Here is a 17,608-nt window from a genome sequence, read left to right as displayed (position 1 = left end):
GGCCATTGTACCAGGCACTATATAAACACCTACAAAATGGTCAGACCTTGCCCCAATGAGCTTACAGTTAATAGAGGGCATGTTCAATGGAAAGTGGGAGGGATATGGGCTTCTCTGCACAAACCTGGACCATGTGGCATTCTCTGCCCCCTAGTAATGTGCATGTGGGAGAGGCCCTAATCAGTGTGCAAATTAAAACATCCCAGGTGGCTGCTATACTTTATACACATCAGTGGTTCTCTTTTACTGGCCAGATACCTGGAGTGTTTGAGACATGTTTGGCCACAGGAATCGGGTGGGCAGCTGTAGAGACAACAGGAGCAGGACAAGAGAGGGAAAGATGAATGATGGATGCACAGTGGATCACAGAGAGATGTTGATGGTTAGTAGCTATAGAGGAAGAGGAACCTGGCATGAGTAGTTTCAGCCACCTGCACTCAGGTGACTGATTATCATCACAGGAAAAAAGAATTGGCCATCCCAGACATCATCTTGCTATGTGCCAGTTCAGTGCTAATGTCCGGCATTCAAAGCAGTTTCCTGATGATTACCACTGTGTCATCTGCACTGTAGTGCTTGTTGATCTCTGCAAGCACCCCTTGAGCTTTCATGGCTTCTGTTCATTCCTTTTTGTCTGCTGCCTGTGGCACCATTCCATTCCCCAGTGAGCATCAGGACACTTTGTATGATCTTTTTTACTGCCACACTCAACCACACCTGAGAGTGGTACCTGGGTGATAGAGATCTAATTTTTACAAAACAGAACTGCTACCCAAAAATCACATATAGCAATAGCATGTTCTCCTGGACACCTTCCTTAGCTGCTTGCACCTGCCTAGCTTTCCTCTTTTCACAGGGACTGTGGTTTGCAAGCTACATTCCTGTTATTGCTGTTTTATTTCTAGCCTCCTTTTCTGTCTTATATAGAGCCATGTCTTTCTCTGTCTAGGAACTGTGAATTTAGAAGGTAGTAAACAATAATAATAATAATGATACTCTGCATTTATAATAGTGCCTTTTCAAAGGATTTCCAAAGGTTTCTCCAACTGGAGGCAGGGGGTGTAAGTGAGTTGCCCATCAACACATAGCAAGCCTGTGGTAGAGTGGGGAATAGAATGCAGATTACGTGACTGAGTCACATACCCTGCTTTTACCACTAGGAAGCATTCTCCTTATATAAAGCAAGTGGGACATGTATACACACACACACACCTTTCAATGAGAGTTAGTCTCCCAAGTGTCTAAATCACTTTTGAAAATGGGACTTAGGTTCCTAAGTCACTTTTCGAAATTTTATACCTAGAGATGAACAAACAAATTTAGATGAACCTGCCTTTTAGAACTCTTTAGATGTTTTTAAGTTGTCTAATTCCTCCTCCCATCCCTTCATTATTTTTCATGTTTGCTGGGCCCCTGAATGTGATGAGAGAGCCTGTTCTCCAGATATTTATGGGTATCCCCCTGGATTGTTGATCCATGGATTCTGCTGGTTTTACTGGCCCCGTCTCCTTTCCTCATATAGTAGTTCAAATTCTTTTCCCTGGAGGGAAGGTATGACTTGAACTCTTAGATTTCTTACTCACAGATTCTTCAGCACATTTTATTTCACACACACTCCAAGTCTTGTTTGCAGGATGGTAGCTTGTCGCCTTTAATTTGTTTAAATATATATGTATTCTTCTCATTAATAGAGTCATGAATTTTTATGGTCATTAAGGTCATTCAGTCTCACTTCCTGCCTAACACAGGCCACTGGATTTCACCAAGTAATCCCTGCATTGAGCCCAATAGTTTGTGGTTTGAATTACAGCATATCTTTTGGAAAGACATCTTGTCTTCATTTAAATGATTGGAGACCCACATTAAAACCCTGGTGGTATTGTTCTGCTTTCTGACTTTACTTGGAATTATACCTGATTAACTGAGGGTATAGCTGAATGGAAAAGTTAAATCAGAGTTTCTCTGACATGGAAGATTGTAGCTCTTAAGGGCTAAGCTATATTTGCAGCTGCTACTGATTTAACAGAAACTATCCCTCTGTTTTCAGGAGCCAAACTGACCTTTTCACAGAATTTATCAAGAAATTGGCACTTCATTTTTACATTTTACTTGTAATATGGGCAGAGTAAGGCAAACCCTTCTTACACAGTGCAGACACACTCACAACAAGGTAATAGGATATTATGGCAGTAGCAATATATTCATTTCCTTAGCCAAAGGGTTATTCTGCAAGCATTTCTGCCTTGAACCATCACTCACTAAACACTAAAAAAGATCAGACAGCAGAAGGCTGATGTCATGCTGGTGTCTTTCTCTTTGGCTCGGAGAGTCATGGTTTCTAGAAGTTATGTATTGCATTTGGCTCAAAAAATCAAACCATTCTCCTTATATCACAAGCCATATTGAGCCAGGGACACTATTACCTCCTATCTTCAAATACTCCGTGAGGCCAGTAATTTGTTTTTTTCCAATGTATAAATTAGAGACTAATAGATATAGAAACTTTATTGATTTATTTTTATTGAAGTAGCACCTCAATGCCCTTATCAAGATCAGTGCCACGCTGTGCTGAACTCTTGCCCCCAACACTTCCCTGTTTTCTCCCATAGGGGACTCAGATTTGCAAATAAGACAAAAGATTATGTGATTTCTTTATACCTAATCACTACAACAACAAAGAGGGGGGGAAATATATACTTACTAAGGAAAAGTCTCGTCTCACTAATATCTGTGCAACTCTAATAAATTGGTTAGTCTCTAAGGTGCCACAAGTCCTCCTTTTCTTTTTGCGAATACAGACTAACACGGCTGTTACTCTGAAACCTGTCAAGAACACAGTTCAAGGCAAGATACTCTTGCATCAATGTATACTTGCATTAGTCCTAGGAATTCAAGAAAACAGACTGCTTGTTTGTGTTCTTCAGAACTCAAAAGCAAGCCATACCCTTTCGTAAAACCTCACTAGCTCAATGACTAATAATACTGTGAATTGATATAGAATTTTTCATTCAAGTACTTTAAAGCATTTATCATGCTGTGCCTCCGGAGTTTACAAGTAAAAAAACCAAGCAATCAAAAACCCACTTACCAAAATTAATACTTTTTCTGTTGGAGCTATGTGCGCTTTTGAATAGGAAGAATGGAAGTTCTTGGAGCCAGAACCTCAGCTGATATAAACGGGCATAGCTTTATTGAAGTCAATGGAGCCACACTGATTTACACCAGCTGAGGATCTAAACCTTGATGTTTACAAAGCCATTATTTGGAGATGGTACCTGTACTCTCTGGGCATCACCATCTGGCTACTTGTGCTTCATCACATGCTGCATATGGAAGGACATTTGGTTAGGAAGTAGTTCCATCACACTTGTAAGTCAAAACACTTGCATCATTCAAAGGAGCCCAACTAGAACAGAGAACTTGCTGAAAAGGGAATTTATACTAGAAAGGAATGTAACTATTTCTAACAAGCATCTTTCTAAAATTTCACTGAAACTGGACAAAAATCTTGCTCTGCAGAAAGGATGCCAAAATTCGTATTAAATTAGTATAATTACCTTCCAGAAAAAGCTGACATTGGCTGATAGACTCACCTTGGATCCAGTTCTCCATTGCTCTGTAAGCATTTACCCCAGCGAAGAGTGGATATAATGTATTAACAGAGCAGAATGGGAGCAACTTACTTTGTACTAATGCTAATGACTACACAAAGTGTAGGGTGGTACATAATCAGCCTCCATGTTTATTAGAAACAAATAAAAATATCCTTAAGAATGATGGAGGATTTTGGCCTGAAACGAGTTAGGTGCCGAAGTTCCAGTTTTGGAACCACTACGATGCACAAAACTCCCGCTGAACCCTGTAGGCATCTAAACTCACGTGACACCTACGTTTTTGTGGTAAAGTTCCGTGGGCACCTATGTTTCAGCCTCCAAGCATGTGCACTTTTGCCTCCCAACTGGCACCTGAGCAGCTATCTCCTGCTGAAACCCTAGAGCAATTCACAAACCAGGGAACACAGGCATTCAGCTGCCTAAGTTGGGTGCAGGGCCCAATCTGGTAGGGGCCTTGTGAGCATGTTTACTAGATTGGGCCCTTCAGATGAGTTCTCACAAAATACCTGGGAAAGAGGAGGTGTTCCCTCATAGCATTTAGCTCAGCGATTAGGGAACTCACCTGGAATATGGGAGTCCCGCAGTTCACCTGAGGGGAGAAGGGATTTGAACGGGATTCACTCCCTCTTAGGTGAGTGTTCTAACCACTCATGATGTGGGGCTCCCTTAGTTTCTCTTGTTGAAAATTTTGCACTGTGCATAAATAATTAAAGAGTCATTGGAGCAGGGAGACTGGATCCTGGGTTTCCCACCTCTCAGTTGAGTGCTCAAAGCTCTAGAGTCATTCACATGCTCGTGCTCTTGCTCTCCATTAAGGGGACATTTCGGGGCAGAGAGTGCAAGCAAGCGAACATGACTCTATAGCCAAGTGCAATGTTCCCTCTAATTTTGTACATCCATGAATTTTGTTATGTGCACCAATATAGAGGTGATGTGTGACGGGGGTGGGCCGAGGAATTCAGAGTGTGCAAGGGGGCTCAGGGCGGGGGGAGGAGGTCTCTGGCTGTGGGGTGCAGGCTCTGAGGTGGGGCCGGGGATGAGGGGTTTGGGGTGCAGGCTGCCCCGTGGCTGTAGCGGGGAGAGAGGACTCTCCCCAGTCCTCTCTCGCCACAACAGCCCGGCACTGGGGCAGCTCTTGGGCTGGGGCCAGGGATGAGGCTCCTCTCCTGTCTACACAGCCCTTGACAAGCCTGCTGTGCAGCTTAGAGGGAACTTAGGTTAAGTGGTCAGAGCACGCAGCTGGGAGGTGGGAGATGGAAAATCAGGTCCCCCTGCTCCAATGACTCTTTAATTAGTTATCTAGAGTGCAGCAGCTTCAACAGGAGAGACTGAGGGAGACCCTGCTCCCATTTCCAAATATCCTATAGCCCAATGGTTAGAGCACTCATCTGAGAGGTGGTAAATCCCTTCTCCCCTCAGTGGGCGGGGGAATTGAACCGGGGGGTCTCCCACATCCCTAACCACTAGGCTAAAACTATGGGGGAAGCACCTCCTCCTCTCCAGCTTCTTGCTAAAATGGTGTAGGCACCTAATGCCAAGAGAGGGTTTGCATATGGGCATTGCAAAGAGCGATAGGGCCTCCCTGCAGTCTGCACTTAGGCACTTATCTCTGAAACATGAGTGGGGCTTAGCACACATTCCTATCATTAGCATCTCCCATTGGCTAGTTTAGGTGGCTCCCTGCGTAGCATGCTAGCTTTTGTGAATCATAGTATAAGATGCCTATTCATTGTATGGGAGCTTAGGTGCCTAACTGAGGCTTTGTGAATCACAGTGATTCTCTAGACACCTAAAAAAGTTAGGCGTTGTGATGCTGAGCATCACAACGCCTCACTTTTTTCTGTGGACTCAGGTCTTTGTGTGTAGAAACAGCTTTGCACTATTAAGCTGTTAGATGGCAGAACTGAAAACTCCTTAGTCTTCTCTTTGTGTTCATGTGAAGAAAAAATCCTGTCAGTTAAACTCTACTTAAAATGACTGGGTAATATAACAGAGGTAATTAGTCTGACTGGAGACCCTCTTGTCTACATGTTTACATGGGACGGTTCAGAAGGTTGAGTGAGAAGAAGGGAGTGATATATCACAACCTCTCCTGAAAAAGGTTTTTAAAGCTCTAAAGTGGAATGGGCAAGATTTATCAATGCTGCCTTAATGCTTTTCCACATATAATACATACATTGTTAGCTAGCTGATGATGTGCTGATAGGGAGTAACATAAAGCAGCTATTCTTCTGTTGCAGTCGCACTGTAAGCCATGTTAAGTTTGAATTATCAGCCTGCAGACTGATATTGTGGGTGAAAAGGGTTTAAATTGAGAAACTGAATTGCTGGTTAAATTTCTTCTAGATAAATTACTGTTCCTCTCTTGTATTTCAGAAAAGAGCTTTGCATTTGACCAAAGCATTTGCAAGAAGGAAGGAATTGAAATTTGTTGTTATAGTAAAGCAGTATGCTTTGTTTTGTCACCTTCTAATGCACTTGTCGAGACAAAATAGGCACTTCATACCAAATATGAAAAATGAGTCTTTAAAGGTAAAGGCAAAACTGTATTTCAAAAGGGACAAAAATCACCCCCTTAATTCTTTTTTCTTTTTAATTCCTGCCTTGAATGCAAACCCTGAGGAATCTGTGGTTTTGAGTATTCTCCTTCTTATTTGTTATTTCTGTTGTGGTAGCACCTAAGGACCTCAAACAAGGATTATTATATTAGGCACTATACAAACATGGATATAGTCCCTGCCCCAGAGAGCTCACAGTCTAGACACTAGGAAACAGGTGATGAATGAGACAAATGTGGGAAGGGAGGAAAGAAGATAGCTATGGGGAGGCACAGTTGCCTCAGTAGTCACAGGTGGCCACTAGCCTAACCAAGTCTCTCAAGACTCCTGCGCATTATGCTCTCCCCATATGTTTCCTCATGTAAAATATAATAGCCAGCCAGTTTCTGTTTTATGTGTTACTTACTCTTGCTGTTGTACCTTTGCCATTCTTTTAATGCTGTGTGGCCGTCGAGGAGTCAGTTAGTTAATCACAGAGTGGCTCACATCAGAGTTTATTTTCTGTGGGTTCAAACTTTGGTTAATAAAAATACAGAAGCAGCCAAGTTTTCAAGTGTGTGTGTGAACAATAATAGGCAAACATGGAGTATAATAAATCATCTAGTTATAGCCCTGAGGGATCACATTGCCCTTCAACAGAGTTTCCATCTGAAGTTCAGTTATAGGAGCTGGGATTTTATTTCAAAGCACATATCAGAAAAGGCAAATTAATTAGTGTGACGTTTCCAATTGAATAAATGATTGGGAACCAGCTGTGTCTGTGAAATTGCAAGTAAAAATGCAACACTCAGAACTTGTTAATGCTTTTTTTGGCATGGAAAAAGGAGACATAGGTATCTAATATTAAATGGTGTTGCAAAAGGGCAAGTTAGCACTTTATTTGCCAAAGTAACTTTCAAAGACTATCTAGGTTACAAAGTTTGACTTTATGCACATAAATCTTGAATGATTGGCATACTACTGTAAAATAGCTTTGTTCAGAAAGATAATCTTTGGCACGCAGCATTTAAGGTTTGAAACCCTGGAAGGGATGAAAAGAAAAACCCACTTTTAGACTGATTTCCCCTGCAGATCAGCACCTCTGTGAAATTTGCCTGGGAATTATGAGCTATTTACTGTATTATGATGTTTTCTTTCACTGTATGCACAGGCACCTTTTGTTCTTTTTATCTCCAAGATTTGGGGATTTATTTATTTATTTATTTAGCACATGAAATATTAATGAATGAATACATTGGTGAAACGTGAGGGGGAAAAACCATAATGTTAGACAGTTCTAGTCACCTTTATTTTATTTCAAATTGGAGTATTGGTTTTATGATACTTAAATTTATGGGTATCTATTTTTATGGTAAAGCCCAATGACATGTTCAGTGTGCTCCATCAAACTGTCCATGTTTCTGTGTTTGATTCACAACTCTGCAGGATATGAATCAGTCTTCCAGTATAACCCTTAATCACTTTTTTTTAACTTAAATAATGTAGTATGGTTTTTATTTATGCCCTGTGTCATCATCTAATTCTGTAAACCTACCCAAAGAAACAGCAGATGGAGTATTTCCCTAAAAACTCGTGTCAGCTATCGATTGACTCAGAAGACAAAGTTTCTTTATTGGGTCCAATCAGCTGAGACAGAAAATTCACAGGTAGCTCACAGCATATTTAAATCTGTTCAAAGCCAAATTGAGGCACAACTGATACGGGCAAGTGAGGCTTGAGGAATGAAAGAAAAGTGGCCCAGCAGGGCAGGCCCTTTTAAAAATTACACTTATTTGTTACTTTATAGTGAGAATCCCCTTTGTTATCTGTTGACCATTCAAGCCCTACTTTCTGTGTGCAGTAGTTAAAATAGAATGGACAGGAAGCTCTTATGCCCTTGTTTGTTTTCCACAGGGTGAAGTGAAGAAGTAAAATCTCCCCGCTGAACTACTATGAGGTCAGAAGCCTTGCTGCTATATTTCACACTGCTACACTTTGCTGGGGCTGGTTTCCCAGAAGATTCTGAGCCAATCAGTATTTCGCATGGCAACTGTAAGTATGAAAGGCCTGGTGCTTTTTTTCTCCCCCAAGCTCCAAGAAGGAATGTATTGATCACTGAATGTTTCTTATTTCTTGATAGCTCTTCAGATCAGCCAGATTACATTCCCAGATGATAAAACTAGAGCAGAGCACTTTTGCCCTGATTTGTGTTTTCAGAACTGATGAGCTGCTTGCTCCCCCAAAACCATAACCTAGAATACTCTTCAAACGGGAGTTTCTGCAGTGCAGTCAGTCCAGTTTCCCATCCTACCCAACAACAAATGAAGAAAGCTTGTTTTTCATGAGCAGAGGGTTTCTTACCTTTCTCCCCAGAAGCAAAGTTCTGGAGAACCAACCAAGTCCATATATCAAGTGTAGCTCACTAATGTAGCTGTGTTGAGAACATATCATTGAAATGATTTTCTAGAACTATACAAATAACCAGATTTGTTTGCTCAGCCTTTGATGTATCTTTGTCCCACTTTACCATTTGGCATTTTGGGCAGTAAAACTGTTTGTAAGATTTTGACAAAAAATATTTTGGTGAAAAGCCAACATTTTTGCAATAAATATTCTCCATTTTCTGACCTGCTTTAATGGGGAGTCTCTCTGAGACTAGGCTAGCACACGGTGCTGCAAGTCAGGATCAAGATGGACTGGCTGGACTAGGTGGGAAAGCATGCACTGCATTTGATCACCTAGCTCAGACCCTCAGTATTACTAAGTTCCTCTTTATCACGGTTATCACAGTTCAATCACAATTTTTCCAAAAAGGCCTTCCGAGGACTAAATTCACAAGGGAGACTTAGACATGTCACAGCCTCTTTAGTAGCCGAAATGCAACAAACAGGTGCCATTGGCATTCACACAATCCCCACTCAGCTGCCTCTTAACTCTGGAGGTACCTAGGCATCAAAGTTTCCACTTGTGAAATGTATGAGGTGCATAAATTTATGCCACGAAATCTTACACTGCCGAGCAGCTTGGCATCCAATTCACACCTGTGCCCCAGTGAGTTTACAAAGTAGGCATCCTCCCCGCCTGTGTGGCCCGATCCATTAGGTATACACATAGCCCAGACAGGGATTTGAACACAGAGCTCCTCCTTGCAAGTGAGTGCTGTAATTTCTGGGCTCTCTCTCCTGTTGGAGCTATTCCACTTTGTATAACTAATTCAATATTCATTAGTGTAGAGACTTGAACTTGAGTCTCCCCCTTCCCAGGTGAGTACTTTCCGGGCTGTGGAGTCATTGCCACTCTGGCCCAGGAGTATTTAATTATTTTATACAAAATGAAACAGCATCAACAGGAGAGACTGTGAGAGACCCACCCCAGAATACTCAGTGGTTAGGGCACTCTCCTGGAAGGTGTGAGACCTGTATTCAAATTCCCCTCTGCCTGATTTGAACAAATGTCTCCCATCTCTAAGGTGAATGCTCTAACCTCTGGACTATTGAATAAAAGGGTGAGATACCATCTGCAACTCAGTTTTTCTTGGGAAAGGGCTGACCTAAGTCCATGAGAGGGTTCACAGCCATGAATCCTGAGGGGAGATAGGCATTTCCCTCTGGCCCAGACTTAGGCACCTAACTCCTTTTGAGGGGCAGGGCTTAGGCCTCTCTCCTCAGCATTTCCTATTGGCCAGGGCTGAAAGTAACATTAAGCACTTACCAGTACGGGGGCCTGGCTCCGGGTCCCCAGAAGAGGCGGGGCCTCGGGTGGAAGGGGTGGAGCTGGAGGGGGTCAGCCTTCCCCAGCCAGCCCATCCACACTGCCTGTCCCACGCCACCCGGGGCTTCGGCTGCTGCCGCAGTAGCCACAGCGGCAGCCAGGAGCCCCGGGCTCTTTTAAATCTCCAGGCCTGGGGCAGCTGCCCCTTTTGCCCCACTGACCGCCGGGGAGGGAGTGGGGGACAAAAGGGGCAGCGATGTTAAAGCGCTGCCGCGATAGTGCTTTAACATTGGCTGCGTACGGGCTGGAACCGGCGTACCGGCCTCCTTTCACCCCTGCTACTGGCTAGCTTAGCTGGCAGCCTGCTTAGCTTGCTGGCTTCTGTGAATCCCATTTTTAGGTGCCTAACTCTCCCCACACATTGTATAGGAAGCCTGGGCGCCTCACTTGGGGTAGTGAATTCTACGAGGTGGCAGGGCACCTCGAAGTTAGACACTGCAACAACTAAATCCCCCTTGTGACTCTAGCCCTGGTGTTCAGCACTTGTCAGGATTGGCACCTGCATTTGTAAAAGTGTGGTAAGGAATGGCAAGTCAGCAATCTTAACCCCTCTGCGGAGGAAAACATGGGAAACTTCTATTTCTATGTTATGAATGTCAAATGGCTGCAAACATACAGGCCCCAATTCACACAAGGGCAATCAGTTACAAAGGAACCAGTGTTGGACAGAGGAAAGCTGGAATGTTAAAAATTAGTACTTCTCAAGTAAATCTTGGTCAGGAAGATTAACCTTCTGAACTTCAATCCTCTGTGAGTTTGGTTAATTTATTTACCCAGGAGTGCGCCGCTCAGATGCAGCATCTGGTTTGCAGGGAAGTTCCTGTTTGTACCCAAGTTTACAGCTGGGCTGACGACAACACAAAGTGATTTGCCCAAGTCTGCACAGTGAGTCAGTAGCTCAACCAAGATTAGCACTGAAGATCCTCCTAGAGAGAGTTCACAGAGAAAATTAAGCAGAATATCTACACTAATAGCCCCCCAAGGTAGCGCTGTTTGTTTGGAGCAAACAGATTTGGGGAGAAAGGGCTTAATGCTTGATTGGATGCCAGTTAACTGCATTATGTGAATGTGCAGGAATTCTCCCTTCTGATGCTGCTCCTACTCATAGTCTCCTTTTCTTTCTGTCTTCTGGGCGTCTTTCTGATTGCCTTCCTGGGAGCTGGCTAGTTGACTGGCTCTTACGTCTAGAGACATGCATTGCAAATGCATCAGACAGACAGAAACTCTGTCAGAAATGTTTTCTGGGTGTCTATTATAGGATCTACATACAGATTGTATGTAGATCCCATCAGTGCATGTTGACTTCCCAGCAACAAGAGCTCTGGAATATAATGAATAAGTGTTCTCACTGACTGTCAGAGTTGGGGAAAAGGCTGAGTGGCTACCAGTGCAGACTTCCAATCAGCATTATCATCTGGCTGCCAGGAAAACTGATGTATCAGACAGGTTGCCAAAAATAAATAAATACAACCAAAACCAGTCATGTTAAATAAATAAATGAAGGTCAATTAATGGCTACCCACAGTTTGTACAAAAAATACAGCTGCCCTGCACTGGCAGCCCAATCCTGTAGGAAACCTGTGAAGCTGGCAATTTTGTACCTAGTAGTGCCAAGTCCTTTGCTCTAACCACTAGCCAGCATAGCCATTGCAGTGACAGATGGGTTACTATAAAATAGGGGAATTGACCTTCTTTTATTTACAGACCCCTAAAAAATTTCAAATGGAGATGCCGTCCCCTTTGGAAATCTTAGACATAGTCTGCGGACCCCCAGGGTCCATGGATCACATGTTGAAAACCACTGTACTATGGTAATGACAACCTTTCACAGACCCCTTAGACATAGTCTGCGGGCCTCCAGATATCCAGGGACCACAGATTGAAAACAATTGCATACTATACCATAAAATAGCTTTGTCCTGAAAGATAAACTTTGGCAGGCAGCATACAGCATTTAAAACGCTGCAGGGGATGAAAGGAAAACTGTGTGGAAGTGCTAAGTACCTTTATACCAAGAGCTCTCAGAGCAGTTTTATACCAGTTCTGCTCTCAGAAATCACAGTTCTTCATTTCTAAAAACATAATGGCTTTCTCCTTGACAATTGCAAACAAAGATTATAACCATGATGAGCTATGCAATCCACTGTGCTATTACTTCAGTACCCCAGGCTGTGTTGTGGGGAGAGACAGCAAGAGCAGGAACTATAGATACTGGCAGTGGGTTTGGTGATGGGATATTCCATGTTAATATGACTTCATAATGTGAGTGTCTCTCTGTCTTTTTGCTTTCTTTCTCCCAATCCTTTTCCCTTCTCACAGATACAAAACAGTATCCGGTGTTTGTGGGGCACAAGCCAGGACGGAACGCCACACAAAGGCACAGGCTGGACATCCAGCTGATCATGATAATGAACAGAACCCTCTACATTGCTGCTAGGTCTGTAGTGTTTTCCTAATTCCCTTCTTGCTATTCCTAGAAAAAATTGATATTCTGAGTTTATCTCTGCCAGACATGTATTTTAGGATTTTATCACACACATTGGTCTTTATAGTCTGTCTGTGATACATCTTAAAAGCCATATTAGTTTGTCATCTTGGGCTCAATCCGTCAAGGTGCTGAGCAACTTCTGGGGGTGCTGGGCATCTGCAGCCCCCCATTAAAGCCAATGGAAGTTGGAGGATAGAGACAGAATAATAATTTCCTTAAAGGAGTTTGTGATTTTGTTTGCGCACACAATTAATTACGTATTTTGGAGAACAAACACAAATGAGCCACTGGGTGCATAAGTACATATTTGAATAAGAGTAATTAAACTTTAACGTTGCTGTTCTAGGCATATTTTATAGTAAAACAACAAAAAAAAGCAGAAGAAATACGTTTACTGCTTTTCTTTTGATGTACTCCATGAGGTTAATTGAATGTCTTTTCTGCATCTTTTTGCAGATATATTTTTATATACACAAACACATGTATTTATATGAGAAGGCTTATAAGGCCAGCTCCTTAGTAGGTGTAAATTGGCATAGCTCTGGCAGTTTCAGTGGAACTACATTGATTTTTAACAGCTGCAGATCTGGTGCATATTATAAGTAAATACTCATTCTCCCATAAGTTTTTAGCTTTCCAATGCTAACAGGAGGTCAAAACTTATTATTATTACATAAGTGTCACAGAATGCTACCTAAATACCCATGCTGATTGGCACATCAGAAAGAATATATTCGGGGAGCAGATGGGTTAGAGTTATTGATTGATGGATCGATTGATATGCCAAGGAACAGAATTGTTAAGTAAGGAGGTGCCATTTTACACCATAACTGCACTTTCAAGTCGCTTCTCATTATGCCTAGACATTGGAGGAATCTTAAGATTTCATTGCAAAACTCGGTTTCTGACAAACTCTTCATATATAGGCTTGCATTTCTCACATGTCCTGGAGATTTTGAGTCCCCAATTCTCTGCTGGTTTCCTATGCTCTTTCCTTTCCTTTTCACAGCAAGTACTCTCCAAGGCCAGCTGTCCCTAGAAAAGGATGCACAATCTTAGAGCTGTGACAAAATGGGAAGTAGTGTTTTAAGTTAAGAGCATATATTTTCAAAACAAGACCATTTTGTCTTTTTTCCCCCTTACCCTTTCCTCAGACCCTTCCCATACATCATTGTGCTGCTCCTCATGCGTGCTCCAGCCTATTACGAAGTATTGCACGCCATGCTTCTGTAACATTCCCAATTCCTGTCCACAAGGCATTAAAAGATTACTAAGTCTCAAACTCAGATATTCTGCATAACAGCCTGTTGCACTCAGTAAAGGACTAGATAGCCAGGCCAGCCTTTAATTGTCATTAGAGGACAAATCCGGGGAAAGAGTGCCCAGCCCAAATAAATAGATGGTAGTACAGCCCAGGCAGAGGACTAGAATCCTCAGCGTCAGCCTCTATAGCATTGCTATAGCACCTCGTACACTGCCCAAACAGGGGACAGTTTCTACTCTATGTTTTGCAGTGGGTGCAATGGATGTGCTTTATGCTGCCCCATGTAGTATTTTGGGCAACAGGATCCATGTTATGCATGCACCCACTGGCCATGCCTCCCACCGTACAACTTCACCTTCGATTATTCTTCAGAGAAGTGTGGAACTTGGCTCGATGACACAGAGACTGTGCAGAGTCTCTCAGGGAGAATGCTCCACTCTTCACCTTCCCATGAAAACATAGTACCTGTGTGATTATGTGCATGTGGGGGAGCCAGAGGGATGGCAGGATTTACTCCTTAATGTAATTTTTCATGGGGGAATTCCCTTATTTTTTTTTCTTTTTGTGTGTGTTTGTTTTCTTTTTTAAATTGGCAGGTTATTTGCAGTGTGACAATTAGAACTGACAAGCACTAAGGCAAATCTGCTTGGTGGATTAAAATATCCAAACATTATTCGCAGACTAAAATGTTGATGAAAATATTAACTTGTAATCAGCAAGCTACATGCCTCCGCTGCACTCTGATGCTACAGTCTGAAAAAGAATTTGAACTTTTCATGATGGCAAATTACCATTCACAAATCACAGCTCATTTTAAAAAATGAATTAGCTCCTTAATCTGTGTATGTGTAATATATACCATATTTGTGTTTGAGTGTATGTGAATGTGTATAGATAAAATATTATATTATATTCAAATAGAGAAATGCTTTGACATTATTGGGGACAAATGACCTGCAAAAAGAACAGAAAGATGTAATCCATTTTTACTTACACGAGCACAAAAAATCTTCTTAAACTTTTCTTTGCTCCAGTAACTGAAAAACTGTTACGTAGATTATTTTCCTCCTCAGAATATTACTGGAAAAAAATCCCTGCTAGGTTGAGAAGCCTATGTGATAAAAGTTAAAATTCACAAGGTCATTTTTATCTTCAAGTGAGAAACTTTCAAAAATGAGTAATCTTTCCATAATTAGTGTGAGTGAAAGTTTATATCTGTAACACTAATGGGGGCAATAAACTGAGAGACTGAAGCAAATGTGAACACAGTCAAAAGTGTTTATCAAAGAGCTTCATAACAGGATTAATTGAAACTGTATTTAGCATAAATCCCTTAGTATCATATCAGATGCTTCTTTTAAGTTGTTTTGTAGGTGTCTAAATATAGTGATACTAAGTTTACATTTGTACCCAATTATCTGAAAAGCAATCAAAACACATGATTAAACACTGAGGTTTTTGAGAAAATCCAGTGCTCACTGTTAGTTTTGCAGTTAATTTCCTTGGAAAAAAGGACAAACTGATTTCAGCGACAGCTAACAATTTATTACAACATGTCTGGCATAGAACAAAATCTGTTTGTCAGTTGCCTATTTTGTCAAATAAGATATGGGGATGTATATAAGAATTTTGTACTAACTATTATTAAACACTTTTTATGGGTTTGGAAAGATTTCAGTGCAAATTATGAGCTGGATATTCAGCTGATGTAAATTAGCATAGCTTCACTGAAGTTAATGAGACTAGAGTAGTACACCAATTTACATCAGCTGAGCATCTGTCCCAGGGGCATCATTTGCTATGGGACAAGCGGTGCAGTTGCCCATCCAGACCTTAGTTTGCTCCCCTCAGACTTATCCTAGGCCTATATGCTCCAGAATATCTTCCACTTTTTGCCCCTCCCCCAACTTTGCAGAGTACAATACAATCATAAATTATGTTCTATGCTGTCACAACTTTTCCCATCTCTTACCCCCAGCTGAGTTTTTCTGAAATGTTGCCCCTGAGCTGTCCCTCTGGATATGTAACAGAATAGCAGCATTTTCTTCTTCCCTCAGAGGGTACAGGTTTGCACACACCTTTCCTGGAGTTCACTGTGTCATCTCTTCCTGCTGACTTGTTTGGTGGTTGCTTTTGTTCCCATGATCTGTCACCTCCCATATGTATGCACAGAATGGTTCATTGAGCCCCAGCAGTACCAGAGTGCATTTACACATTTCCAGACATTGCACTGACATGGCCAAGGGTCATGCACAGCCAGCAGCATTATTTAAATTCCCTTCCTCCACAAGATTATACCATGGCAACAAAATTCAGTTCTGCTGACTGGAGGTGGGAAAACGGAAGCAGTAGGATTAAGTCAGTTTGTGTTAGAATAATTTAATTAGCAGAGAACTATACACATACCACAGCCAGTAGGCAGTATTGGGGAAGAGAGGGCAAAACAGTCCATTAGTATCTATAGTATCTATAGACAGTTCTTTTAATTTTTGCCAACACTGGGCAACTGTGCATTAGATACAGCATGTGGAAATGGTTTTAGTTATCCTGAAATCAGGTTTCATTGACATAATTCCACAACTTGGTGTCTGAATTCTCCTAGGACACTTTGGCAAGCCAGAAAGTAAGTTGCTTAGTCACTTAAGTCGCTCAGAAGAGCCATGATGTGAGTGATGCTAAGTGACACAAGCCTCTCTCTGAATTTCACCCATTTACTTTTACTGGGTTTTTGTTGTTGCTAGTTTGTCTTTTTAAAAAGAAATCCTCAACACTAAAATGATAATTAATGTAAAGAGCTGTGCCAGAAGGGGGCCAATCAGAACACTTTTTCAGGTGTTGCCAGTGCATAATAATCAGTCAATTTACAATTCAGATTCTTGGTTTCCACCAACTGAAACTTTGAATATGTATATATAAAAAAGGAAGTAACATCACCGTCTATAAAGCTGATATGCTAATATGTAATTTTATTCTGCCACTGACCCTGACCATAGCTCCGCCAGTAAAGACAAGCAAATAATAAGGCATTAAACCCGTCTTGAAAATAAATGACAGTTCTGGTTTGTATTGAAGACTGAGGGAGAAAAAAAACCTCCTCAGTTTGGCATCTTACAAAGCAAACTGCCTCAACTGCAGTGGCAGACAAATTTTTTTTTAAAGCCAGTTTCTATTAACAATGCTGCCTCTTTTCTCCATGTGAGAGAAGTGTTTCTTATTTTCATTTTACAGCAAAGACTGTTTTCTGTCTGCTTTAGTTAGAAGCTAATATTGTTTCCCTCAAACTCGATAAAATGGAGCTAGTCTTGACAGCAGAGGCTTCTAAAATGGAAACAGTCTGTATCCTACTTTCAACAGACTCCTATATAGCCCCCTTTTAAAGCTATGAATCGTTTTCTAGCCACAAGACTTCCCACATTTTTGAAAAAGTCATTGTTATTTCAAGGAAAAATGAGATGTTGGGTGTTTTTCACCCCTCCTGCACAATTTGGTGTGGCTCTTTCAGGTGTTTTGTTTTCTTTTTTAATTCTGTGCCCCAGTCAAAAATGTCTCTGTGCGCCACTCACACAGAAGGGGACTGCTTAAAAATGTCCCCCCACCTGACTTTCTGAGTCTGTTTCCCCTTGTGCAGGGAAGATTGGTAGCTAATTGTAGAGAAAACCAGGTTCTCAGCAAAATAGGAAGGTGAGCACAGGCGAGATGTAAACTTTTTTTGAGGGTGAATTTTAGAGTTTAATTTGGCCATCAGCGTGTGAAGAGAAGAATAATTTCTGGAAACAATTTTGTTGCTGTCAATTTTTTCCTTTCCAGATTGTCAATCAAATCATTACAGCTGAGGTTGGAGGTATAATTTAAAAAAAAAAACGCATTAACCTTTTTTTAACCCTGGCTGACTAAGAATGGCATACTGAAAACCATCCCAGGAAGCTGGTAACGG

At 41.7% G+C, this 17,608-nt stretch overlaps 1 protein-coding gene across 8 annotated transcripts in view; it reads left to right on the top strand.

Annotated features, from left to right (window-relative positions):
* SEMA6A (semaphorin 6A) overlaps positions 1-17,608 on the top strand; it is a 143,071-nt gene that overhangs the window by 52,787 nt on the left and 72,676 nt on the right. For all 8 annotated transcript variants that reach the window (XM_073344771.1, XM_073344767.1, XM_073344768.1 and 5 more), the window contains exons 2-3: positions 8,066-8,203; positions 12,242-12,359. In XM_073344771.1, the coding sequence (XP_073200872.1) occupies positions 8,104-8,203; positions 12,242-12,359 (218 nt within the window). In that variant the 5' untranslated portion in view covers positions 8,066-8,103. The remainder of the gene's footprint in view (positions 1-8,065; positions 8,204-12,241; positions 12,360-17,608) is intronic.

This window comes from Lepidochelys kempii, chromosome 5 (assembly GCF_965140265.1).
Source record: "Lepidochelys kempii isolate rLepKem1 chromosome 5, rLepKem1.hap2, whole genome shotgun sequence".
NCBI classification, from domain to species: domain Eukaryota; kingdom Metazoa; phylum Chordata; order Testudines; family Cheloniidae; genus Lepidochelys; species Lepidochelys kempii.
This window is presented reverse-complemented; position numbering and strand designations above follow the sequence as displayed.